Source organism: Plasmodium sp. gorilla clade G2 (assembly GCF_900097015.1).
Source record: "Plasmodium sp. gorilla clade G2 genome assembly, chromosome: 12".
Lineage (NCBI taxonomy): Eukaryota > Apicomplexa > Aconoidasida > Haemosporida > Plasmodiidae > Plasmodium > Plasmodium adleri (nom. inval.).
The window spans coordinates 1,647,436-1,675,000 of record NC_041704.1 but is presented as its reverse complement, the minus strand read 5'-3'; the positions used below and the strand labels follow the sequence as shown (position 1 = coordinate 1,675,000).

General features: G+C 18.8%; 4 protein-coding genes across 4 annotated transcripts in view; 1 reads left to right on the top strand and 3 right to left on the bottom strand.

Annotated features, from left to right (window-relative positions):
• PADL01_1240800 (3-hydroxyisobutyryl-coenzyme A hydrolase, putative) overlaps window positions 1-71 on the bottom strand; it is a gene marked incomplete at both ends in the record, with an annotated part of 1,617 nt that extends 1,546 nt beyond the window's left edge. The window contains one exon of the mRNA XM_028683383.1: window positions 1-71. This exon is cut by the window's left edge and continues 1,546 nt beyond it. Coding sequence (XP_028539566.1) covers window positions 1-71 — 71 coding nt within the window.
• Window positions 72-1,358: 1,287 nt separating this feature from the next.
• PADL01_1240700 (vacuolar protein sorting-associated protein 16, putative) lies at window positions 1,359-4,439 on the top strand (the record flags this gene model as incomplete). Its single annotated transcript, XM_028683382.1, has 1 exon — window positions 1,359-4,439. The coding sequence occupies one exon, from the start codon at window positions 1,359-1,361 to the stop codon at window positions 4,437-4,439; it is 3,081 nt and encodes a 1,026-aa protein (XP_028539565.1).
• An 813-nt stretch (window positions 4,440-5,252) lies between these two features.
• On the bottom strand, window positions 5,253-22,382 carry PADL01_1240600 (conserved Plasmodium protein, unknown function; the record flags this gene model as incomplete). Its single annotated transcript, XM_028683380.1, has 1 exon — window positions 5,253-22,382. The coding sequence occupies one exon, from the start codon at window positions 22,380-22,382 to the stop codon at window positions 5,253-5,255; it is 17,130 nt and encodes a 5,709-aa protein (XP_028539564.1).
• Window positions 22,383-24,719: 2,337 nt separating this feature from the next.
• On the bottom strand, window positions 24,720-27,377 carry PADL01_1240500 (ATP-dependent zinc metalloprotease FTSH 1; the record flags this gene model as incomplete). Its single annotated transcript, XM_028683379.1, has 1 exon — window positions 24,720-27,377. The coding sequence occupies one exon, from the start codon at window positions 27,375-27,377 to the stop codon at window positions 24,720-24,722; it is 2,658 nt and encodes an 885-aa protein (XP_028539563.1).
• Window positions 27,378-27,565: the final 188 nt, after the last annotated feature.

The following is a 27,565-nucleotide window of genomic DNA, read 5'->3' as shown; positions in this document are numbered from 1 at the left end:
ATATTATGCTGTGTAAGGGCATCATGAAAGGTTCCTATATTTTTACAAGGTATGAAATTTAATTTTAACATAATTACACTAAAATATACAAAATAAAGGACGGATAACAATATATAAATATAAACACAAATAAATAAATATATATATATATATGTATATTTTTATTTATTTCTTTTTATATTTATAAACTTATTTAAAGTTCCTATATTTCATACATAAACATAATGAACTAAAATTTTTTATGTTTCCTGAATATTACATAGACGCAGATATAAAAAAAAAAAAAAAAAAAAAAAAAAAACAGTATAAATCAAACAAAAAATTACATAATATATTTTATATATTTATATATATATTATTTGTTGTTGTTTTAATTGGAATAAATTTTAGTATATATTGTAATATATATATATATATAACAATATAGAGAATATATCTTCATAATTATATTACATTTATGTGAATTTTGAAAAATTAACAATTTTTTCTTTTATAAAAATGATTTCTGGAATAACTCAAAAAAAAAATATATATATATATATATTTATATATTATATAATATCTTATTGCTGCCTTTTTATACATGTAAAAAAAATATCCATACATGTATCAAATATATATATACATATTATGTATATATAAAATATATACAAGCATAAAATATTTATTTTTATATAAACAAAAAAAAAAAAAAAATATATATATATAATATATATAATATTATATATTACATTTCAGAAGAAATGCTTATTTATAATTTATTCTTTTGTTCTTATTTATTTTTTATTAATTTTGAATTTATCAAGATGTATTAAAAAAAATATATATATATATATAAAATAAAAATGAAACTGATTTATGAGTAGTAAAAAATAATAACCATTCAAATGAAAAACTTTGTATAAATATATATACAAATTATTCAGTTCTCCGTTCTTATTTTTTTTATAAGTTTTGATTGATTTGTATTTTTAAATTATATATATGATATATTTAAAAAGTGCGAATACTTATGTATAATCTGTACTTTTTCCATTTTACAATATTTATATAATGCCAAATATATACATATATTTACAATATATATAATATATATATTATGTACAATATATGTGGTACTATAATAACATTAAATAAATCATCTATAATAATAATAATAATTTAGTAGTATATTTATTCTTCATTTTGTTAAAAGAGTCATTCATTATTTTATTATATATTCATTTCATTTTTTTTTTATGGAAAAAATGTATTATTTCATACACAAATAGAAATATATATAATATATATATATATATTATATGTTCATCATTACATTTATCATTTCATTCATTTTGATTGTTTCAACAAAATAAAAAATGAATACAAATGAATGGAGCACTATTGATAATACCCATTATGGGAAACAAAAAATTAGTAACATGCTATGGAGTAATGATGATATATTAAAGGACAATGTAGTTTGTTCAGGTTATTTAGGGTTAATAGCTGTTTTATTAAATAAAGACAAATTAGATAATTATAAAAAAGAAGATAATTTAAAAATTTATAGTAATATTGGTAGACTCATATCAAGTTGTCGATTAAATTATGATGGGTTAATATGTTTTGGATGGAATAAAAATAACGAATTAGTATTATTATTTAAAGATAACATTGTAAGAGTATATTCTTGTTTTTGTGAAAAAATTTTTGTTTTTTCATTAGACGAAAATATAAAAAATGAAGGAATTTCATATGGTCGTATTTGTGAAGATGGTATTATTATAATTACAGAAAAATTAAACATATATGTGAATTATGGATTTAGTGGTACTAACTGTATTAAATATCCTAATGTGGAATTAAAAGGAAAACCATTTTGTGTTTCGCATATTGATGAAGATCAATTAAATGATGAATTAAATATTGAACAAAATTATTTTGATACCAAACCTAATAATGATATATTACGATTAAATATAAAAAATTACATTACAAATACTTTTGAAAAAAAAGAAAGTCCTACACAAAATTTGAATTCGAAAAATAATGTACTTATCGAAAGTAAAGAAAATTACAACATTAAATGGCAACAACTGGAACACAATCAAATCAACGAACAAAATGAAAAAAAAAAAAAAAACACAACAAAGAATAATATTAATTATAATGATGAGGATAATGACAATTATTATTTTAACAATAAAAGGCACAAAAGAATTTTAATCAAAACTACTGCATATGATTTAAATAATAAAACGGATGTGGATGCAGTTGAAAAAATAAAAACAAAAGATAAACAAAATAAGGGAAAAAATGACAAAAATGACACAAATGACACAAATGAGAACAAAAATAAGAGCAAAAATAAGGATAACAATAAGGGTAATAATAAAGAATTAAATATACATTTAATAATAACATTGTGTAATGGTGGTTTTGTATTAGTCAATAAATATCATTATAAATATTATGATATGGATTGTTCACATCCATATATAAATATGTCTATATCAAAATCAGGAACGATTTTAGCATTTCTGGCAGATAATGGAATAATAAAAATTTATTTAATTAATAATTTAAACAAATGTATTGAAGAAACAGTTTTAGATAATAAAAAAACAATTAAACAAATTGTATGGTGTGGTGATGATTGTCTAGCTGTTTATATACCCATGATCACTCCTTCCAATTATATACAACATATGTTATTTATTGGTGGTCCCCAAAATCAATGGATACCTTATCAATATCGACATGATTTATTTTTAATTGGAGATTTATATGGAGTCAAAATTATAAGTAAAGAACATTTTGAATATATTAGTAGAATTAGGAAATCTACATTTAATATTTTTAGTATTGGAAGTTGTACACCTTCTGCTATGTTATTTTATTCATATGAAAAATATAAAAATGGAAATATATGTCTCGATGATGAAATAAGAGCATTTAATAATAATTTAGATATTGCCATTGAAGAATGCCTAAATGCCGCAACTCATGAATATGATGATAATATCATAAACTTATTATTAGAAACATGTTTATTTGGAAAAAACTTTATGAAAACAAACCATGATTCTAAAAAATATTTATTGTGTTGTTTATTTTTAAGGATATGTATGAACGTTAGAAAACCTCCACTCGATATTTTCATTACTGCTGCAGAACTTCAATATATTACTATACCAACATTTGTTCATTATTTAGCTAAAAGAAAAGAATATTTTTTAGCATATCGAATATGTGAATATGCTGGTATTAAAACTGATAATATATTAATTGAATGGTGTAAAGAAAAAATAGAAAAATCAATTGAATTAACAGATGAACAGTTATGTAGTGCTATAACGGAAAAAATTGGAAATAAGAAAAATATGGATTATTCTTTTATTGCCTTTATGGCAGCTAAATGTTTAAGACCACAGTTAGCTACTGTAATAATACAGTATGAAGAAAATAAAAAGAAACAAATTGACATGTTACTTAAATTGGCTAATTATAGATTAGCTATTGAAAAGGCTATTCTTTCGAAAGATATCGAATTGGTATATATGTGTATTGTTAATATTTTAAATCAAGAAAAGTTAAATGCAAATGGTGAGAAGGAATTAACCACCTTATTGAATGTCCTGAATAATAATAGTATAAATAATATGAATACTTTGAATAATAATAATAATATTAATAATAATAATAGTAGTAGTAGCAGTAGTAATATTAGTATGCTTGCATCAAATTGCTTTTATGTTTACTGCAAAAAAACCAAACAATATAATTTACTTAAAGAATTTTATGAAAAAAATGGACAACATTCTCAAGCTGCTTTTGTAACACTTGATTTAGCATTTTCCAAAAAAAACACAGAACAAAAAAAAACATGGCTAGCATATTCAGCTGGTTTTTTAACTACTGATCAAATGAATAGTCATATAAAATTTGTTCATACCTCCATTATGAACAATATCGATTTATTAAATTATCAAAAAGAATTAGAAATGAAATATAATAAAAAATTAGTTGCAGGTTACCCACATAAAATTCAGGGATTATCATTAATGAAGACAGTTGAATATACTTTATCAATAGGTGAATTTCTAGATGCCGATAATATTTTCAAAAAGTTTAAAATTTCAGAACCCAAGTTTTGGAGATGTAAAATACATACATTAGCTAAAAATAAATATTTTGATGAATTATATAATTTTGCTAATTATAGAGTATCACCAATAGGAATGGATTATTTTATTGAATGTGTTCATGAATATGGTTCTAAACAATTAACTGTTAAATTGATTGAAAAAAATAAAGATTTAAATTCACAGTATAAATGGTATACAAAATTAAATATGAAAAAAGAAGCTGAAGAAGTATTAAAACAAATGAATTCCCAAAAAATAACAAGTTCTATATTTCAAACAATTACGGATGCCATATCAAATATAAGATAATATGTATAAATAAAAATACATATGTGTAAATAAAAATAAATAAATATATATAATATATATATATATAATATATAGATACCTTTTATTTGTAGGATGATAATTTTTAAATTAATATATAATTTGCATAATTAAAAAATATGTGTATATAAATTTTTTTTGGTTGTTATTTTAATATTGTTAATGAAATTATTAATATATATATAATATATATATAATATATATATAATATATATCTTTTATGTATTTATAATTTTTTTTTTTTTTTTTTTTTCCTTTTAACGATTTTTTCACGTTTATTTCAATTTTTAAAAAAAGAACGAAAAAAAAAAAAAAAAAAACATACCAAATGTTAAAATTATAATTAAAGAATTATTATATATATATATTATATATTTTACTTGTTCTTGGTAATAAAACAAGGTTTATATTAAATAAAACAAATGAATGAAATATTATATACATATATATTATAATTACACATCTTGCAAAGAAAAAAAAAAAAAAAAAAGACAATATAAACATCTAGTTCTATTCTCACCATAATGGAACTATTTTTAAAAACATAACAATATGGTATACACTACAATTTTAAGAAAACATAAAAAAAAAAATATATATAATAATAAAACAAATAAAATAAAAAATAAAAAAAAATTCATATATGAAAAATTTATAAAATTTATATAATATATATATATATATATATATTTATATATATAATAACATATGCATTTCAGTTATGTTTAAAAATGTCATACATTTAAAAAAAATCCTTGCATAGACAAATTGTATATTAAACATAAAAATTTATTTTTAACAAATTTTTAATTGTAATAATTGCAATTTTTCTCTTAATATAGTCTTTGATTTAAGAACAGATTGAAATATATTTTCACAATCATGTTGAGAAATATCCACATGTTTTATCATAGTATCAAATTCTATGTATGATTCATTTTGACTTTTTAATTTTAAAAGTGTTAATATTTCAAAGTATAAATTATTGGTTGGGTCAATAAAGAAGAGTATTTCACTTATAATAAAAAGAATACTTTTAAATAAACTAATATATATAAACAAATTATTTTGCACATATGTAATATTATTGAGATTTAGAATTTCTTGAATTGTATTATTATCATTTTGATTAAATGGTTGATTATTTTCTTTCGATATATTTTCAAAATGAAATGCTTTAATTTGATATTTCAATGATATGATAGTTTCTGATTTGTTATTTATATCCTCTTGTAAATTATTAATTTGTTGATTTAATTTATTTATAAATTCTTTTAAATTTGTTTCATTAACATTTTCATCAATTTTGAAATTGTTTATATTATTATTCTGATCTAAATTATTGATTAAAATATGTTCCCTTTGTTTATAATAATTACAATTTTCTTTTAATAAATTATTTTGCATTTGCAATAATTCTAAATCTAAAATAATTTCATAATTTTCTTTAACACAATTATTTAACTGCTCTTTTATTTGTTTGATATCGTTTATAAGTTCATTTTTATTTTCTTCATGAGAATCTAAAAGTTGTTTAAAATTTTGATTTTCTTGTTTTAATTCTTCACATAATTTAATATAATATACATTATTTCTTTCTTCTTTACTATATTCGTTTACTAATTCATCATGTGTAGATTTATAAAAATCTAGTGTAGCATTAATGTTTTTTAAATCATTTTTATATGTATTGATTTCATTTTTTAGTTTTGTTATTTCATCATTTAAAACATTAATTTCGATTTTATATTTCTCATTTAAATTTTTTAATTCTAAAATTTTATTATAATTTTCTGAATTTTCTTCAACATACATATCAACACATTCATTAACAGTTTTATTCTGTGCTTCTAATTTATTTTTTTTATCTTCTAATTCTTTTTCTAAGATATTAATTCTACTCTCACATAACATTAAATGTCTTTTGGCTCCTTGTACATTTTTTAATTCATTTTTTAAAAATTCACATTTTTCTATTAATTCATTATTTTCATTTTTTAAAATCACTATTTCGTTTTCAGATGTTTTTAATTTATCATTTAAATCTTCAATTTTTAATTTCATTTCTTCTAGTTTTACTTCATTTTCATCATAAAAATTATAATGTGCTTGACTATTACTATTAGGTTCAAAATTTATTTTCTTTTTTAATTGTGAATCTTGATCATTAATTATATTATTTATACTATTCATATGATTATATATCATATCATCAAAAAATGGATCCTCTTTATTATCATTTGAAGCATATGTATTTTTTGGGCGTACACTATTTCTTTTAATAAAGCTACGAAGAGTTGGAGATAAATTAACATTATTTATATCAAATAAATTATTTTCATCTATATTATTACATAATAATTTAATTTGATCTTTTAAGAAATTAATATATGTTTCATTTTTTTCTAATATATCATTTTTATTTTCAATATCTTGTTGATTTGAAATAATAATAAAATTTTTATTTGTTATTTCTTTATTTAAATTTTCTATAAATTTGTTTAATTTCCATATTTCTTCATTTTTCTTAATTAATTCTTCATTTTTTTTACTCATTTCTTCTATGTGTAACATTTTTTCTTCATCAATAATACTCCTAGATTCTTCATCCTGTAATATGCTCAATTTATCATTCTTCTTCTTATTATTATTGCTATTACTATTATTACTATTATTATTATTACCATTCGATAACATATTTTTGTGACAATTAATTATATCCATAATTTGTTCGTCATCATTCTTAAATATGGTTATAATTTTTTCACGAATATCTATTATATTAAAATCTTGATTAAAACATATATCAATAATTTGTATACATTTAATTTTATATTTATTGGTTTGTTCTAATATTTTCTCTTTCTCAATTAGGATACCATTAAGTTCGATTTCTCTTTTATTTAATTTTACATCGTTACTATTAATAATATCTTCAAGTTCATTCTTTTTCTCCTTTAACATTTTGAAATTATTTCTTATAATTTCTAATTCTTCTTTTAAGATATTATTTTCATTTTCTAATTGGCTTATTATGATTATTAATTCGTTTCTATTGGTATCTTCTAAGTGTTCATTATTAGATATATTAGATTTATTAAAAGAGTTCATATTATTACTATTATTATTATTTATATTACTATTATTATCATTTTTATTTATATTACTATAATTATGGTCACTAATTTGATCATTCACACTGTTGTCTTTCTCCTTTTTATATCCTTCTTTTTTCAATTTGTTAAGTAACAATTCATTAAATTCTTTCAACTCAATAATAACATTGATATTCGATTCTAACTCCTTATGTAAATGTGAAATGATTTTTTCTTTTTCCTCTAATTCATTCAATAATATGTTATTTCTTTTCTTTTCATTGTTTAATTCATTTAATTGATATGCAGATTTGTCTAATGAGTTATTGAAATGGTTCAAGTCATTATTTAATAATTTATTAATTTTTTCTGTTTTTATTTGATTTTCATTTTTTTCTAATAATAACTGATCATTTAATGATTTTAGTTCATGTTCATTTTTTTTAATTAATATAATTTGTTCATTATATTGTTCATTTAATTTTTTATAAGTTTTTTTTATATCTTCATATTGATTTAATAATACATCTTTTTCTGCACATTCTTTTCTTAAGGCATCATTTAAATGTTCTACTTCTTCTGTGCGCTTCTCAAAATCAGTAGATATTGAATTTAATCTTTTTTTCAATATTTTTACACTTTTCTTTAATTCAAATTTTTCATTAGTATTATTATTTAATTTCTTATTTATTTTCTTCATTTCACGTATAATTAGATTTATAATATTGGTAAATTGATTTTCTAAGATATTTACTTTTATAAATATATTATTCCAATCTTCTTCTCTAAACATATTATTTAATTCAATACATATATTTTCAAAATTGTTAAAATCATTATCAATAACGTTTAATGTTTTATTAAAACTATTTGTTAATTCATCATTCTCCTTTTCACCTGATAAAATATTTTCACTAAAATATAAATCATTATAAATATTAGATGTTACACTTGCTGTTCTTTTAAAATTTCTTTTATTCTTTAAACTCAATCGTAAAACAGATTCTCTGGTATTACTATTATTATTATGATGATGATGATGACTACGATTAATACTATTTTTATTATTATTACTACTACTATTACTATAACTTTTTGATTTTATAATTTCAAATAACCAATCTCTAATAGATATAATATATTTATAAAATTGATTTTCAACCAATATTTTATTTAATAACTTTTTATATAATATTGAATTATTTAATATATCTAATATATTTTCATAAGTAAAATTATTCGTTTTTATAAATTCATTCAAACTTATTAAAAAATCTAAATTATCTTCAAAAATGTGTATCTTCTTTGATAATTCATCTATAGTATTTTTATATTTATTTACTAGTTCTTCCTTTTTATAATTTTCCTTTTCATAATATGCAATTTTTTCATTCAATGAATCAATTATCATATTCTTTTCGTTTAAGGCAACTACTGTATCATTTTCATAATCATTAATAGCATATTTATTATTTATACTATTTCTAGATATTTGCATATTAACATTTTCATTTGAGTAATCTTGTTCTATATCATTTTCTGAATCAAATTTTTTCTTCATTTTTATAGAAATCATATTATATAATTTATTAAACTCATTTACTTTTTGTTCATATACCATTTTTAATTCATTATATTTTCTTTCATCTTCAATAAATTTATTTTCATTTAATATGTTCTTTTTATTCAAATTGTTAACATTTACTAGTAATACATCAATATCTAATCTCATGTCTTTATTCGAATTTATTAATTCAATATTTATATTATTTAATTCTTCATTCTTTTTTTTTAAATCTAATATTATTTCCTGTGCTTCATCTAAATCGATTTTCAATTTCTTAATATCTTCTCCATCATCAATCATTTTTTCAATTGATTTTCTAGTAAGATTTAATTTTTCTTTATTCATTTCTTTTATTTCTTTCTCATAATCATTAATAATTGAATTTAAATTATCAATTTTCTCTTCATAATCTTTATCTTTTTCCTTTATTAAATTTTTATTATTATCAATCATAATATTTATATCATAAGATGTCTGAATTAATTTTTGTTGTAATTCTAATATTTTATTATTTTTTTCATTTAATAATTCTTCAGATTCTCTTAAAGATTTTAAAATATCAGTATCTTCACTTTTATATTTCTCTAATTCTAAATCTAAATTTTTCCTATTCATTTGTTCTACGTGTAATAATTCATTTAATTTCTCTAATTCGATCTTGTAAATTTCCTTTTCTTTCTTTTCAATTTCGTATGACTTTTTATATATTTCAACATCCTTTTCTCTGTTTAATAAATTGTTTTTTAAATTTTTAATTCTCTTTTTGAATTCGTTAAAATATGTTGTATATTCAAGGGAGTCTAAATTTAAACTTTCATTTTCTTTATCAAAATTAAAATCAAGTTCATTTTCATCTCCTATTTCATCAAGTCCTAAAAGTATTCCCAACCTTTTTAATGATAAACGATTGTTAAAATTAGGTGTATTATTATTATTATTATTATTATTTATATCATTATTATTTATATCACTATTTATATTATTTATATTATTTATATTTTCAGTATGGTCTCTTATATTATTGTTGTTATCCCTATTATTTATATCAAACAATTCAATAATATTATGATCTTTTAATTTTTCATATATTTTTTTTAATTTCGTTTCTTTAACTTTAATATCATTTTGTGCATTATATAATTTCTCAAATTTTACCATTAAATCATTTTTTAATTCATCAATATGTATTTTATCCTTTTGTAATTCTTCTCTTTTTAACATTAATTCATTTGTTTTATCTATTAACTCTTCTTTATTTTTTATTAAATCATTTTCTCGAACAATTAACTCTTCTTTACTTTTCATAAGATCTTTTTCTTTATTCATATAATTTTCATTTTTAATTAATAATTCTTCTTCTTTATGTTTTAAATTATCTTCTCGATATTTTAATTCTTCTTCTTTATATTTTAAATCACCTTCTTTAGTTTTTATATCTTCCACTTTACGTTTATTATCATTTTGAATATTTTTTAATTCATTCAATTTATTATTCATTTGATTAATTTCTTGTCTTTTTATTTCTAATTCGTTTATAATATGATTTAATTCCTCTTCATACGAATCTTTTTTATCAAGTAAATGATGTAATTCCTCTTTTTGATCTTTAATATCTTTATCATATCTATTTTTCTCTATTATCAATTCTTTTAATTTTTCTTCTAATTGTATTACTTCATTTTCTTTAATTAAACCTTGTCCATTTATAATCATTTCCTCTTTTCTCTTTAATTCTTCTTTCATGTAATTTTGATGAATACTTATAAAAATATCTTTTATAAATGAAAAACATTCGTTTGTTTTTAATTCGTTATCATTTAATTCATCAATTAATTGTTCGATATCTTTAAGAGAATTTAATTTTTGTATATATTTCATTATAATATGTTGCACAGATTTAATATCTTCTTCTAAATATTCAAGAGTCTTCTTTTTTTCTTCCATATTATTTTGTATATCATTTATAATTTCATTTTTTTCTTCAAGTTGAGTTTTTAATATATTTATTTCTTTATCCATTTCTTGTATCGCTACTTCTATTAAAGCATGTTTTTCTTCTTTTTTTTTATTTTCTTCTTCGATTTTTTTAATATAATATTTTAAATTATTTGCCTCTTCCTTAAAATCTTCAATTTTTTTTTCACTATCATATTTTAGTTTGTTATAACTTGAAAAAGAATTGTTTAAATCTCTTCTTAATTCATTCATTTTTTTATAATGCTCATTACTTTGTAATAAATTTTTTCTTTTTAAATCATCAATTTCGTTTTCATGTCTCATGCGAGTTTCATTTATTTCATCACTATTATATGTTCCTGATGATTTATCATATTTATCTTCATTTGATATGTGTAAATAATTTTGTTCTAATTTATTACGTAATTCTACACATTCCTTTTGTTTATCTTCTAAGGTATGATTAAGAATCATAATTTCTTCTTTTGAATCTTTTAGCATATCGTTTAATGTATTGATTTCATTATTTAAATTCCTTATTTGTAATTCCAATTCTTTAATAAAATTATTATTTTGTATTTTATTAGAATTCAAAATATTAATTTCTTCATTTAAATCATTTAACAAATCATTATTCTTTTCTATAATATTTTCTTTTTCTAATATTTTTTCATTGAATGATTTTTTTATTTCATTTATATTATTTTCTAATTCCCTGTTTAATCCTTTTAAATTTTCTATAATATTATCTTTATCATGAATTTCTAATTCCTTTAATTTTTCCATATCCTTCTTTTCTCTTTTCAGTGTGTCTAACTTATTTTTGGTATCATTTAATAAGTTTAATGAAAATTTGTATTCGTTTAATAATTCTTTATACTCTTCTTTTATTTCTAAATGTTTCTCTGACATGTTACTACTATTTCTTTTGTTCATACTAGTATTTGAATTACTTATATATGAATTTTTATTAATAGACAATTGATCACCATATAATTCTTTTAATTTCTCAATTTCTCTTTCTTTTTTATTTACGTATATATTCATATTATCAAGTTTCTTTTCATATTCTTTAATTTCTGAATCTTTTTCTTTTAATTTTTCTATTAATTCATCTTTATTTATTTTTGAAATTTTATTATCCTCATAAGGAATATGACCACCACGACGGTTATAATCATTCACATCATTTTGATAATTATTGTCATTCACATCATTTTTATAATTATAATCATTTAACATATTTTCAATATCCCTTTTGATTAAACCAATATATAGGTTTAATTCCTTATTATTCAACATATCATCATTTAACTGTTCGATAGCATTCACATGATCAGATATTTTCTTGATATCATAACGATTAAATGATATAAGTGATGAAAAAATTACATCCTTATTTATATTGCTTAATTCATTTTGACCATCATTTGTCTCTCCAAATTTTTCATTTATGTCTTTTTTAATATGTTGCTCAAATTGACTTAAATCAATATCTATATATCCATTATTCTTTATCTTATCCTTTATAAATTTTTTTAATGAATTATATTCATATACTAATTTATTATACTTATTATATACTTGATAATTTGATTTTTTTAAATTTTGACAATTATTTTCTAATTCATTATTTTTTTTCTCAATAATTAAAATGATTTCTTCATATTCATTTATAAGTTGTTCACTACTTCCATATTTTTTGTTATCATTTAAGATACTTGTTGTAGTGTTTTCCTCATTTCTATCTTTTAAACTATGATTCATATTATTTAGAGTATTTTCTTGGTTATCATTTAAATTTGTAGATTTATTTTTGAATTCCTTCGTATTTATATTAATTTTTGCATTTTCAATTAAAATATTTTTTTCCTTTAATTGATGATTTAATTTATTTATATCCTTATCCATTTTTCCAATAACATCTTTTAATGTATTATTTTCTAACAAGATATTATTATTTCTTATTAACAATTTTGAATTAGTTTCAATAATTTCTTTATATTCATCTAATAATATAGATATTTTTTTTAAATTACTATTTGATTCTTTATCAATATTATTTATTTGATTACTTCTGTTTAATGCATTTTCAATTTTCATTTCATTTTCTTGATACAATTTATTTTGTTCATTTTGAATATATAATTCATTCGATAATTTATTATTTTTATTTATTTCTTCTTCAAGTTTATTTAATAAATTGTTATGTATTTTTGAAAAGGATTCCATTTTTTTTACATTCTCATTTATTATATCATTTACTTTGTTTTTCCATTCATTTTGTTCATCATGATATTTTTTATTTTGTTCTGAATAAGTAAAGATTTGTTTATTTAATTCTTGAATCATTATGTTTTGATTATCTACAAGTACACATTTTTTAATGTAATTTTCTTTTAGTTTAATTATATATTTATACACATTTTGTAATTCACTTTTTTTAATCACAATATCATTATTATAATTATCATACATTTTTTTGTTATCATAATTTTCAAATGTTCCTTCTTTATGTAGTGTAAAAAAATTTACAATCATTTTTGAGCATACACTACTATTATCATCATCTTCTAAAGAATAATTACTAGAAGAACAAATATTCTTTTTTGATAATTTACTACTACTAGCACTATCATTCAAGGAATTGAAATTATCTTGAATAATCATTAAATTATTTAATTTGATTTTCTTCAATTCAGATTTCAAATGATCATAATTCATGTTATTTGTACTAAATATTTTAATAAAACTTTTTATTTTATCATTTAAATAATATAAGTAATTCTTTGTTCTTTTATTACTTTCTTCATAATGAGAATTCTTATTAATTATCATATTATATTCATTAACTTTATTTTTAAGATTATATATTTCTAATTTCAAATTCTCATTTACTTGTTTTTCTAATTTATTTTCGATTAATAAATTTTCATAATTATTATGTATATCTTGCATGTCTAATATATTAATATTATTATCTTCCTTACAATCAGAAATACCTTTTTTATCATTTTCTCTATTTGATATAATATTTATTAAATCTTTATTATCATTAAATATATTACTATTTAACTGTTCTAGTTCCTTAATCTTTACTTTTAATAAATCATTTTCAATGCTTAAATCGTTCATATCATTTTTCATTCTTTTCATAATATCATCATCATGATAATCTTCTAATGATTTCACACTCATATTATTCATATTAACTACATTATGATTTGATATTCTTCCTGTTCCACTTGCTTTTTCGTTTAACTCATTTTCTTTTAATGTATTTCTTATATTACTAGATTTTTTGATTCCTCCCATTTTATTATTGGCATATTCATCTAAAGAATTTATATTATTTAATTGATTAGATACATTGACAAATTTTTTATATAAATCTACATTTTCTTTATCTAAATGAATACATTTTTTATTATATTCATCATTTTCTTTAATTAAATCATCAACTTGTTTATTTAAAGATGTTTTTGTTTCATTTAAGTATTCATTTTCTTTCTTTAATTCATTTATTTCATTATGTAACACATGTTCCACATTTAATTTCTCTTCATATATATTTTTTAATTCATTATATTTATTTAATAGCATATCTTTTTCATTCATTAAATCTGTTATCATCACATCATAATTTTTCAATTTATTAATTAAACTTTGTGTTTCTTTCTTTTCATTTGACGATAACGAATATCTTTTTTTATTTATATTGTCACTTATATTTTCATTTATATTGCCATTTATATTGTCATTTGTATTGTCATTTGTATTGTCATTTTTTTTTTCATTTATATTCTCATATTGAATAACATCGTGTAATAAATTATTATATTTCTTTTCAAATAATTCATATTTATTTTTAAAATCTTCAGCATATTCTTTTAATTCGTCTTTTTCCTTCATATGAATTTTAATATCTTCATTTAATTTGTTAACTAATTCTTCATATTCTTTAATATGTTCATCTTTTTTAAATATATCTTCATTTAATGATAAAAATTCATTTTCTAATCTGATAGCTTTAGAATATTCTATTTCTAAATTTTCTTGATCTTTTTGTCTTTTCTTTACTAAATTGTCGATATCTTGATTTTTCTTTTCTAATTCCTTTTCCATTTTATATACTTCTTCATCGCATTCTTTTTGTTTATCTATAATATTAATTATTTCTTTTTGTAAATTATTTATAATATCTTCATAATTTTGTGCTTTTTTCTTTAAATATTCATTTTGATTTTTATATATATTTAATTCATTCCTTATAGTATTTTCTTGAAATTTGAGATATGTATATTCAGCAGCGCTATTATTAAAATGATTATCATTATAATTAATAATATCATTATTATTAATATTGTCATCATTATTATTATTTCTAATAATTCCTTTCTGGTCTGATTCCTTTATTTTATTTAATTTATTAAAACTACTTTGTAATGTAAATAAATTATTTATTTGTTCATTTAAATATTTATTTTCTTCTATTAATTTCTCATTTTCATATTTCAAAATCATATAATTATTTTCTTCAATCATATCATTTTTACCTGTTACTTTTAATAATATCTGTGAACTTAAATCTTTGTAATTCATAGAGAAATTATTATTATCATCAAAATTATTGTCCTTTTTATTATCATAATAATTTCGTTCCTCCATATTATTATTACTATTATTATTATGTGTGAGATATTCTTGACTTTGTCTTAATTTTTTCTTTAAATCATTTATTACATCTTTTTCTTCTTTTAATTTATCTTTAAAACTATTATATTTCCTTTCAGCATTTTCCAATTTAGATTCAAATACTCTTTTCTTGAATATTAATAATCGAACACATTTCAAAAATTCGTTTACATATTCAGTTACTTTATTTATATCATTTAAGTTACACATTCTGTCTATAGATATAATAGAATTATCACTACTATTCATATTGTCCATGTTGACAATATTATCCATATTATTTATGTCATTCATATTTTTCATATTATTTTTTAGAGTAAACATTGTCAGTTTATTATTATTTTCATTATTGAATGAATTATTGAAAGATGATATATCATCATTTTCATTTGTTTCATTATTTTTGGAACTCAATTCTTTTTCTAAATATTTCTTATAATATATAACATTAGAACAAATTTTATAATATCTATTTAAAGCTTTATTATATTTATTTATTAAAACATTTTTATCATATTCATTATTTTCATGTTGTAACTTTATCATATCTAAATCATTTAATAATTGTGTTTTATCATCTATTTGTTGTTTAAAATATTCGATTTGTTTTTGATAAACTTCATTTTGTATAATTAATTTATTTTTTTCATCTGTTAATTCATATAATTCATTAGATAATTCTTTACATTCATCACTTCTAATAGCTAATAATTCATTTATAGCATATAATTCAGAATTAAGTTGTTTGGTACCTTTTTCTAAATTTTTTATTTTATCATTAGACATAAGTATTTCATTATTCATTTTATGAATAATTTCATCTCTTTTTTCAACACTTCTTTCAATTTCTTTATATTTTTGTTCATCAATACTATATTTGTCTTTTAATTTTCTTAATTCATGTTTTATTAAATCATTTTCTTCTTTCAAATATAAACTATATTTTTTTAATTCATCAATATTCATTTTATTATTTTTTGTATTATAACTATTATTAAATATACATATTTTAGAATTATATAAATCATTTATATTATGATCATTATTATGAAAACCTAAATCTTGTTCTGTAAAAATTTTATGTTCTAATTTCGTTTTTTCTAATTCATTAATTTTAATATCTCCAAATACAGCCTTTCTTAAATTATTTTCTAATTCTTCAATAATATGATCTTTGTTTTTTTTTATATCATTTAATATTAAGATTTCTTGATTCAGTTTTTCTTTTTCATCTTTTAATTTTAACATAATAGTATCATGTTCCATAATTTTATGTTCACACAATTTAATATCTTCATTTAATGTTAATATACTTTTTTCTTTTTCATCACTTATTAATTTTTCTTTTTTTAAATCAATACATAACTTTTCATTATCTTTAATCAAATCATCAATTTTATTTTCTAAATCTTGAACTAACATTTTCATACTTGTATTTTTATCTAATAACACATTATATTCTAACAGTTTTGTTTCTAAATCAGATACAAGTTTTCTTTGATTTTTTATAGAATTATTAAATTCTTCATTTTTCTTTTTTAATTTATCAATTTCATCAATGTATTTTTTCTCATCCAATTCATAAGTTAATTTGAATGTATTAACTTCTTCTTCTTTTTTAATAGCATATAAATGTGCTTCTTTTATTTCTTTTATAAAATTTTGTTCATTTTCTTTTAACATATCATTAAATTTCTTTTCTTCTTCTAACATGTCTCTTAATTTTTCTATCTCATTTTCATAACAACTTTTTTCATCATTTAAATCATGTATTGTTTCTTTTAATTTTATAATTTCTTCATCTAAATTATGTATCACATTTTTAATATTATATATATCCTCTTTTAAATAATTATTTTCTTTTCTTAAATATTCAATTTGTTCTTCTTGATGTATTTCTATATCTTTTAATTTATCATTTAAATGAGATTTTGATTTTTCTAAATTTTTTACTTCATTTATTAGAAACGTACATTTCATATGTATTTCATTACATTCAAAATTCTTCTCATCTAATTCTTTCATTAATATATTAATTTCATTATTCTTTTTTTTCACATCTTCAGATAAAATTAAACAATCAGAAACTCTTTCATCCCTTTCTATTAATATATCTTTCATATTATTTTCATATTTCTCATATAATAAATTATTTTCATTCATTTTTATTTTTAGTTTATTTTCTACTTCATTAATTCTATTTAGCATTTCATTTTTTTCTTCTTCGTATTTTATATTTAATTCATCAATGGTATCTAAGCTTTTCATAACATCATCTAAATTGTTATTATGATAATTATTATGATAATTATTATGGAAATTATTATGGTAATTATTATGATAATTCATATCATAGTTTATATTATTATTATTATTGTGGTGATTATTTATATCATTGTCATTTTTATTCAACTGAAAAGACAAAACATTTTTTTTATATTCATTATCATTAAACTCCAAATGTTGGTGTAATTCATTAAATTTGTTTATATCTTTCATTTCTATATTTTCAAATAATTCTATGAAAGCTTTATTAAATCCTTGTATTCTTCTTTTTAAATGCTTAAAAAAATATTCTTTCTTTTTATAAGAATCATTTATAAAATATAAAATATAATCTCTATTAATAATTTGTTCTTTAAAAACATCAATATTTAATTCACATTCTTTTAATTTCTTTTCTAATTTCATAGTATGTTCACTAGTTCGATTTAATTCATCATGTGCTTCTTTTAAATTGATATCATATTTATATGTAGCTGATTTTAAATAATACATTTCATTTTCTGTATTTTTCTGAATTAATTCTAATTCTTCAATTCTACTTAATCTTAATTTTAATTCAGTATGCATATTTTCTAATTTCTTATTATATAATTCTATATCTTCTTTATATTTAGAAGTTAAATTATTTAATGAAATATTATCTTTCGTTAAAATATCATTTTTCTCTTTTTCTTCTTGATATTTTATTTCAATTTTTTTAAGATTCTCATCAACTTCTTTAATTTTATTTTCTTTCTTTTTCATATATTCTACTAAATCATTACATTCATTAAAAATTTCATGTGTCTTTTGTTCATGCATTTTTATTTCATCTTGTGTTTCACTATATTTTTCGAATAACAAATTATAATTTTTTTCTATATTCGAAAGTTTCTCACTTCTTTCTTTTATATCAGATATCAACGTATCATGTTCATTTAATAAATTTTCATATTTAATATTAGTATTATTTAATTCCTTTTCATTATTAATTAATTTTTTCTGCATGTTTACTGTTTCTTTAACTTTTGAATCATATTTTCTTTTAATATAATTAAGATCGTTTATAATTTTTTCCGATTCGAAAATTAAAACATCATTATTTAAATTATTTAAATTATTCATATTTTTCATATTTCTTCTTCGTTTCTTGTCTAATTTTACACGTTTATTATACTCCTCATTGTTCTCCTTTAATTCGTCATCTATAATTATTTTCGAATCAGTACTATTTGGTAAAGAATAAAAAGTATCTAAACCTTTAGCATTCTTCGAATACATATTATTTATCATATTTAAATTATCATTTTTCTTTTGATTTAAAAAGCATAAGGTATTACTTAACTCTTTATATGCATGCTTATATTTTTTTAAATTAATTCTGAAATTGCTACATATAGAAAATCGGTGCATACGTATTTTCATATATATTTTTTTTTTACTCTTCCCTACTTTTGTATTAGGTTTTTTACTTTTAATATGATCAGATAATATTTTTCCCTGTTTTTCATATGTATTAAAAGTATGAGGAATATTATTTTGCTTTTTATTCTTTTTCATTTTATCAACATAGAATATATTGAAATCATTCATATCTTCTGATAATCTTAAGACTTTAGTCGATTTGCTATAAAAACTATGTTTTCCATCTATACTTGTATTATTCATACTTTTTCTAGATTTTCCAACTGATGATAACATTAATTGAGTATTACTATTTTCATTAGCAGATAATAAATCATCATTGGATTGATTTAATCTTTCATAGGACGAACCAGATGAAGAGGAAACAAAAAAAGAATTATTCATATCATTTCTTTTATTTTCTTTATCTATTTGTTTAATATCATTAACTAAATCTTTAACTGATTCCATCATTGTATGGAATTTTCTTTTCATATGTGATGATTGTCTTTTCCTTTGTCTTGATAACATTTTATATTTTAATTTTTCTTTTTTTTCACATTCTAAATGGAACAAATGTTTTTCTACATCTGATCTGGTATGCATTAATTCATTTTTTATTTTAATATTTTCATTAGACACTATTTGTAATTTATCAAATACTTCTTCATTTTCTTTAATTAATAAAATATTTTCATCTGTTAATTTATCAATTTTTAAGATTAAATCGTTTTTATCATCATCTTTATAGTTTCTTGATTTATGATATTGAAAGGACCTACTATTCATCAATAAATTTAAATTATTATTATTTGCATCATTTGTATCATTTGTATCATTTGTATTATTTTGTTCTTTAGGAATATGATTTATCATATTGTCTATCCTATTCTGATCATCTCCTTCACACATTATCTTATCCATATATATATCTTCATTCAACTGAATACCATTTTTATTTAATTCATTCTTTATAATAACATTTTGTTTTCTCAATTTTTCATTTTCTTTCTGTAATTCTTTTAGTTGTTCTAAAATATGAACATTTTCATAAAATAAATTTTCCTTTTCTTGATTTATTTTTTCATTATAATCATGTAAGCGTGTTATTTCTTCATCTTTATTCGTTAATTTTTCATTTAATTCATTAACTTTACTAGTAAAATATTTTACATTATCATTAAAATTTTGTATTCTAAATTCAGATAATTCTAATATAACTTGATTGTCTTTATTTTTTTTCTCAGATTGATTTAATTTATCTGTTAAGTCATCTATAATAATATTTTTCTCTTTAATTTCTAATTCTAATTTAGAACAAATATCTTTTAAATCGAAACATAAATCCTTCATTTTACGTGATTCATTTTCTATGTATTCTTTATTTGTATTTTTTTTTAAAATATCATCATTTAATTTATCAATAGTTTTGATTAATTCTAAATTTTTATTTTCCAATTCAAATATTTTAATATCTTTATCTTTTAAATTATTTTTCATTATTTTTATATTATCCATATGTAACTCACTAATATTATTATTATTATTATTATTATTGTTATTGTTGTTATTATTTTCGATTAGATACTTATCTTCCATTCGATTAACTAATATAATTAAATTTTTATTTTTTTCTTCAAGGTCATAAAACATTTCTTCTAAATCTTTATATTCCTTATTCAGAATACAATATTTTTGATATGAATCTTCAATATATGTTATATAATTATCAATATATTTTGTTAATATTTCTTTATCTTTATTTTGAATAGAAATATGACTTTTCAATTTATTGATTTCATTCTTTTGATTAAAAATAATTTTATCATATGTTTCATTTAATAATAAATTTTCTTTTTTTTCTTCTATGAATTTATTATAAAGATCATCATATTCTGAATTTAATAACATATATTTCTTTTCTTGTTTATGTAAATCTATTTGATATGTTAAATTAATTTTACTAATACAATCTTTTAAATATAAACAATAAATTTCATCTGCTACAATTTTTTTTAAAAAATGTGTATTTTCTTTTTCTAAAGAATAAAGAATTTTTTCTTTTTCAAATAAATTTCTTTGATCATATACAACAATTTTAAATAATACATTATATAAGACAGATATTTTCATATAATTCTTTTTACAAATATTATCATCTAAATTATTTTCTGCATTAAATATATTCTGCATAATAAAACTATTTTCATTATTTTTATAATAATCAATTTCTTCTTTTAAGAAACATATTTTCTTTTGTATATCAATATTGGTTTTTTTCAAATTATCATATTTTTTATTTAAAATATTTAATTCTTCATTTTTTTTATCTAAATCATTATTAAGTAATTCTAATTTTTCATTTATTTCTTCTTGATTAATTTTATCTTTTTCTTCCTTATCATTTTTTAAATATATTTCTTGATTTAATAAATTTTCTAGCTTTTTTATTTTCATATCTTTTTCTTCATTTAATTCACTTTCTTGTTTATAAAGTCTTTCAATAATTTCTGCTTTTCTTAATTCTTCTTCTTTAAATAATATTTCATCTTTTAAACAGTTTAACATAATAACATTTTTATCTAATTCATCTTGTAGTCTTTTAATATCTTTTACAGATTCCATTTTATAATTATTATATTCTATTTTTAACATCTCCTTTTCTTCACATAATTCATTTAAAAGAGAATTATTTTTTAGTGACAACAAATCTAATCGTTCTCGATCTTCATTACATTTATTTTTTAATTCTTTATTTTCTATTAACGCTTTTTCTAAATCACTTTTTAACTTTACAACTTCATTTAATATATTATCTTCCATACTTATTTCATTCACACCATTTATTTCTAATTCATTTGTAACATTATTCATTTTTCTTTTATCACTATCTAGACTATCTTTATTATACTCTCTTATATGGTTCCTATAACTATCTTGCATATTTTATCATTTCAAAAGAAGAGAAATTTATGGATCTTTTATTATGTATCTATCTATTTATTTTATTGTAATTGACTAAAAGTCAAATATTAAACAAGTGTAAACAAAAAAAAAAAAAAAAAAAAAAAAAAAAAAAAAAAATATATATATATTACACATATATATATATATATATATATATATATATATATATATATATATGTATATGTGTTTATTCAAATATATAATAGTACAAAAAACTTTTAAAAATTACACATCATTATTATAAGTTTAAAATACCCTGTTAGTTTAATAACTAAATAATTGTATTAAACGGGTATTAGTTTACATACATTATTATGTATATATATATATATTCAAAGGTTATATATAAAAAAAAAATTTAATAAATAAATACATATAAATATAATATATATAATATATATATATTTATATAATATATAAGTATTCTCATGAACATATTCTCATTCTTTTAACACTCATATTATTTTTGTTTTTTACTTATTCATTTATTTTATTTTCTCACAAAAAAAAATTTATATTATAAATATATAAAAACAAAATGTTTTCCTTTTATGTGTTATATTTTATATAATACACAGGCTATTATTATTTAATATATTTTGTTTTAATATATTTAATAAATGTATATTTATATATAAATATATATTATTAATATATATTTATTTATTAATGTATACAATTTTGAGAATTTTTTATTTTAACATTAAAAAAAAAAAAATAAAATAAATATATATTATATATATAATATAATATATAAATAAATTTTTATTTTTGTAAATACATTATACATATAATATATATATATATAATGCATATCCATTACCTTATGTTTATTTTTAATAGAAAACTTTGACAAAATTAAAAATTATAATGAAAATATGTTATTATTTATTTATTTTTTTTTTTTTTTTTTCAATTTTTACTGTAAAGATTATTATATGCTCCTTTTTTATAAAAATAAAATAATAAATATATATGTGTTAATGGGAATAATAATAAAATACTGAAATGTTTATAAATATATATATATATATATATATAATATATTGTAAAAAATAAAGAGGTGTAACTTTTTCTTTTTTTTTTTTTTTTTTTATTTAACATATTAAGGTATATTTATAAAAAATATTATATTTATTCTTAATGTTTCTTATTTTTTATTATATTTTTTTTTCTACTAAAATATCATAACATGATGATTTTAAAAATCTATGTGTAACCTCATCACACCCATATTTATTATATTAGTACTATATTGAAAATACCACATTTAATATTCCATTATATATTTGTTAAAACATATTTTAATTATTTAAAATTTTTTATTTTTCATTGTTTTTCTTTTTTTTTTCACATTTTGAAGTATCACTAAAAATATGTGAAAGGAAATAAAACAAGTCTTTTTCTTATAAAAATTAAAGAATCATAAATATCAACCTACACATTATTTAATATATATAATTATGATGTAATAGAATCAATAATAAGAAAAAATCGAAAAAAATATAATTAAGAAATACATTGTATTATATATAATACATATTTATATACATGTTGATGTATTCCATCCTTTTTTCATATAATGATAAAATAATTTTATTTAAAAAATATAAATTGTTCAGTTCAATATTTTTCATTCATTATATATAAAAATGAAATATCTTATATATAATTTACATGACAATATATATATATATATATATATATATATATATATATATATTGAGTTTTATTTTCATATGATTCAAAAAAAAAAAAAAAAAAAAAAAAAAAAAAAAATTATATATATGTAAAATATATATATATAATTATGTATAAAACTTCAACTGGTTTACATATTATGTAAAACCAAAAAAACATATTTCAATTTCTTTGAAATATTTATATATATATATATAACTAAAAATTAAAATATTAAAGACAATAAAATGAAAATATTTATATCTTGGAAAAAAAATAAATAAATAAATATTTAAATATATATATATATATAATATAATAATCCATATAAATATAGACAATATATTTAAACTACTAAATATTTCCTTCATATATTTATATTTGCTTATATAACACAATAAATAAATATACTAAACATTATTGGAAAAATTATTTTTTCATTTATTTTTTTTTTTTTTTCCAAAACAACAAATAAAACAAAAAAAAAATAAAAAGGTAAATATTTTAAAATACATAATAAATAAATAAATATAAATATAAATCTAAAAATAAATAAATATATAAAATAATTATATAGAAAAAATAATACGAATTGTACATATATATATATATATATATATATATATATTCTTATTAGTCATTTTTAAATATGTCAAATAAGAATAATTTATTTAAGTTATGTTCAAATATATTAAACTTTTTCATTTCATCAACATTTGTTATATGAGATACATCAATTACTTCATTAAAATTATCAAAGTAATTTTCTTTGGTTTTTACAAAATCATTATTTTCATTATCATATTTTTTATATTCAGGAAAATTCTCCTCAAATAAATCATTTATATTTTTTACCATATTATTATTATTATTATTGTGATTATTATTAATATTATTATTTGTATAATCCTTTTCATCTTTTAAACCTTGGGTATTATTTTTATCCAAGCTATTAGATGACTTCTCATTATTACCATCCACCATTTTATTTTCTTCCATTTTCTTCTGAGTTGTCAATTCCTTATGCTCACTTATAGATTTCAATATATTTTTTTGTGTTTTGTAAGAACCTTTAGGTTGCTTTTTTTTCATTTTTTTAATAACTTGCTTTATATTCTTTTTCATATCACCCATTTTGTCGTTATCAATAATAATTTTATTTAATTCGTCACCATCTAACTTTTTATTTTCTTTCATCTCTTTATTTTCCATCTCACTTAATTCTTTTCCATTTATATCCTTATCCATCATTTCTTTTCTTTTTACAGTTGAGTCTGAATTTACTTGACCATCTCTCGTATTATTATCATCAATCTCATTTTTCATATCATTCCAATTTCCCTCATTTTTAACTAACGTATCGTCATGTGATTGATAATTTTGTTCCATATTATTTTGATTTTTGTCATAATCCTCAGAAATGGTACTTTTATTTTTAGATGTATTATTACTCTTTTTTCCAGTTTTCTTCGTATCATTTTTTAACATTTCTACTTTACCTGAATAATTTTTAGAATTATTTGGATCAATAATATTTTTAATTTCTTCTCCGGATAAGGTTTCTTTATCTAATAATGCAAAAGCTAAATTATCTAATTCTTTCCTATGTCTTCTTAATATTTCTTCTGATAAACTTTTTCCTTTTTCAACTAAGGTCTTTACTTCCACTTCTATAGATGAAACGGTTTGAGCAGATAATCTATTGGACGAATAACCATCTCCCATTCTTTTTTTATAATTTAATGGTCCTAATTTATCAGACATACCCCATTCCGTTACCATTTTATATGCAATTTCGGTAGCTCTCGATATATCACTTGAAGCACCACTACTAGTTTCTGATTTACCAAAAACAATTTCTTCAGCTGTTCGTCCTCCCATACAAACAGCTAATTTTGCTTCCATCTGACTCTTAAAATAATTATGTCTATCATCAACTGGAATTTGTTCAACATATCCAAGGGCATTACCTCTTGAAATAATTGTAGCCTTATGTATTGGATCTGTTTTGGGTTGAAGAAAATATGCAACGATAGCATGACCAGCTTCATGATAAGCTGTTATTCTTCTTTGATGATCTGATTGTCTTAATGATTTTCTTTCTGGACCCATAGAAACTTTATCTCTAGCTTCATATAATTCATTAATTGTAACTAAACTTTTATTATTTCTTGTAGCTAAAATTGTAGCCTCATTTACAACATTTTCTAAATCTGCACCTGAAAAACCAGGTGTTAATCTAGCTATTTTTTCAATATCTTCTAATTTTAAATCACTTTTAATTTTTTTAATATATATTTCTAAAATTTTCTTTCTTCCATTAACATCAGGTAATGGTACATATACAATTCTATCAAATCTACCTGGTCTTAATAAAGCACTGTCTAAGGTATCAATTCTGTTTGTAGCACCTATAACCATAATATGTACAGTATTACTAAATCCATCCATTTCAACTAATAATTGATTTAACGTTTGATCATGTTCTCTTTGCCCAGCACCATTAACAGATCCTGAACTTCTCTTTCCACCAATTGCATCAATTTCATCAATAAATACAATAGATGGAGCAACTGATCTTGCATGTGCAAATAACTGTCGTATTCTTTTAGCCCCTTGACCTACATATATTTCTATAAATTCTGGTCCAGAGGTATAAATATAAGGAACATTAGCTTCAGTTGCTACAGCTCGAGCTAACATGGTTTTTCCTGAACCAGGAGGACCAACTAATAAAACACCCTTTGGCATTCTAGCACCCATTTCATGATACTTTTCTCTATTTTTTATAAAATCAACTACTTCTAATAATTCTAATTTAGATTCATCTATTCCTGCTATCTCTTCAAATCGTATAGGCTTAAAATGTGGAGATACTTTATTTGGAGATTGATCTTTCATCGTTACTTTTCCATTGTTATCACTCTTCTTATTTTTATCATTTCCATATGATTTCAAAGAAGTCGAAGAATTATTTGTTCGATAATTTGTATTATTAAAATTATCTTTATAAAATAATCTATAAGTTATTATAGTCATAAAAAATGGCCATATTGCAAAACCTAAACATACACCTAAAAAAAATATTATGAAATAATTCCACTTTTTACTTCTCCTTTTATTAAAAAAATTTTCATAATATCGAAATTTCTTATCACGTTCATTTCTCTTCTTTTTATTCTCATTTATATATTCATCTTCTTCATCATGTAATAATACAGAATTTTCTTGTTCACCATATTTATCTGATCCTGTTGACAGAAAACTCTGATTGTCATATTTCGAACTCATAATTTTTTATTCTCAAATATTATAACAAAAACATAAGCTTCAAATATATATATTCAAAAATGACATATATATATACATATATATATATATATATATATATATATATATATATAGTATATATTATTACTTATATTTTCAGTAAAATATTAATATTATTCAATAAAATATATATTACACAATTGGGTATA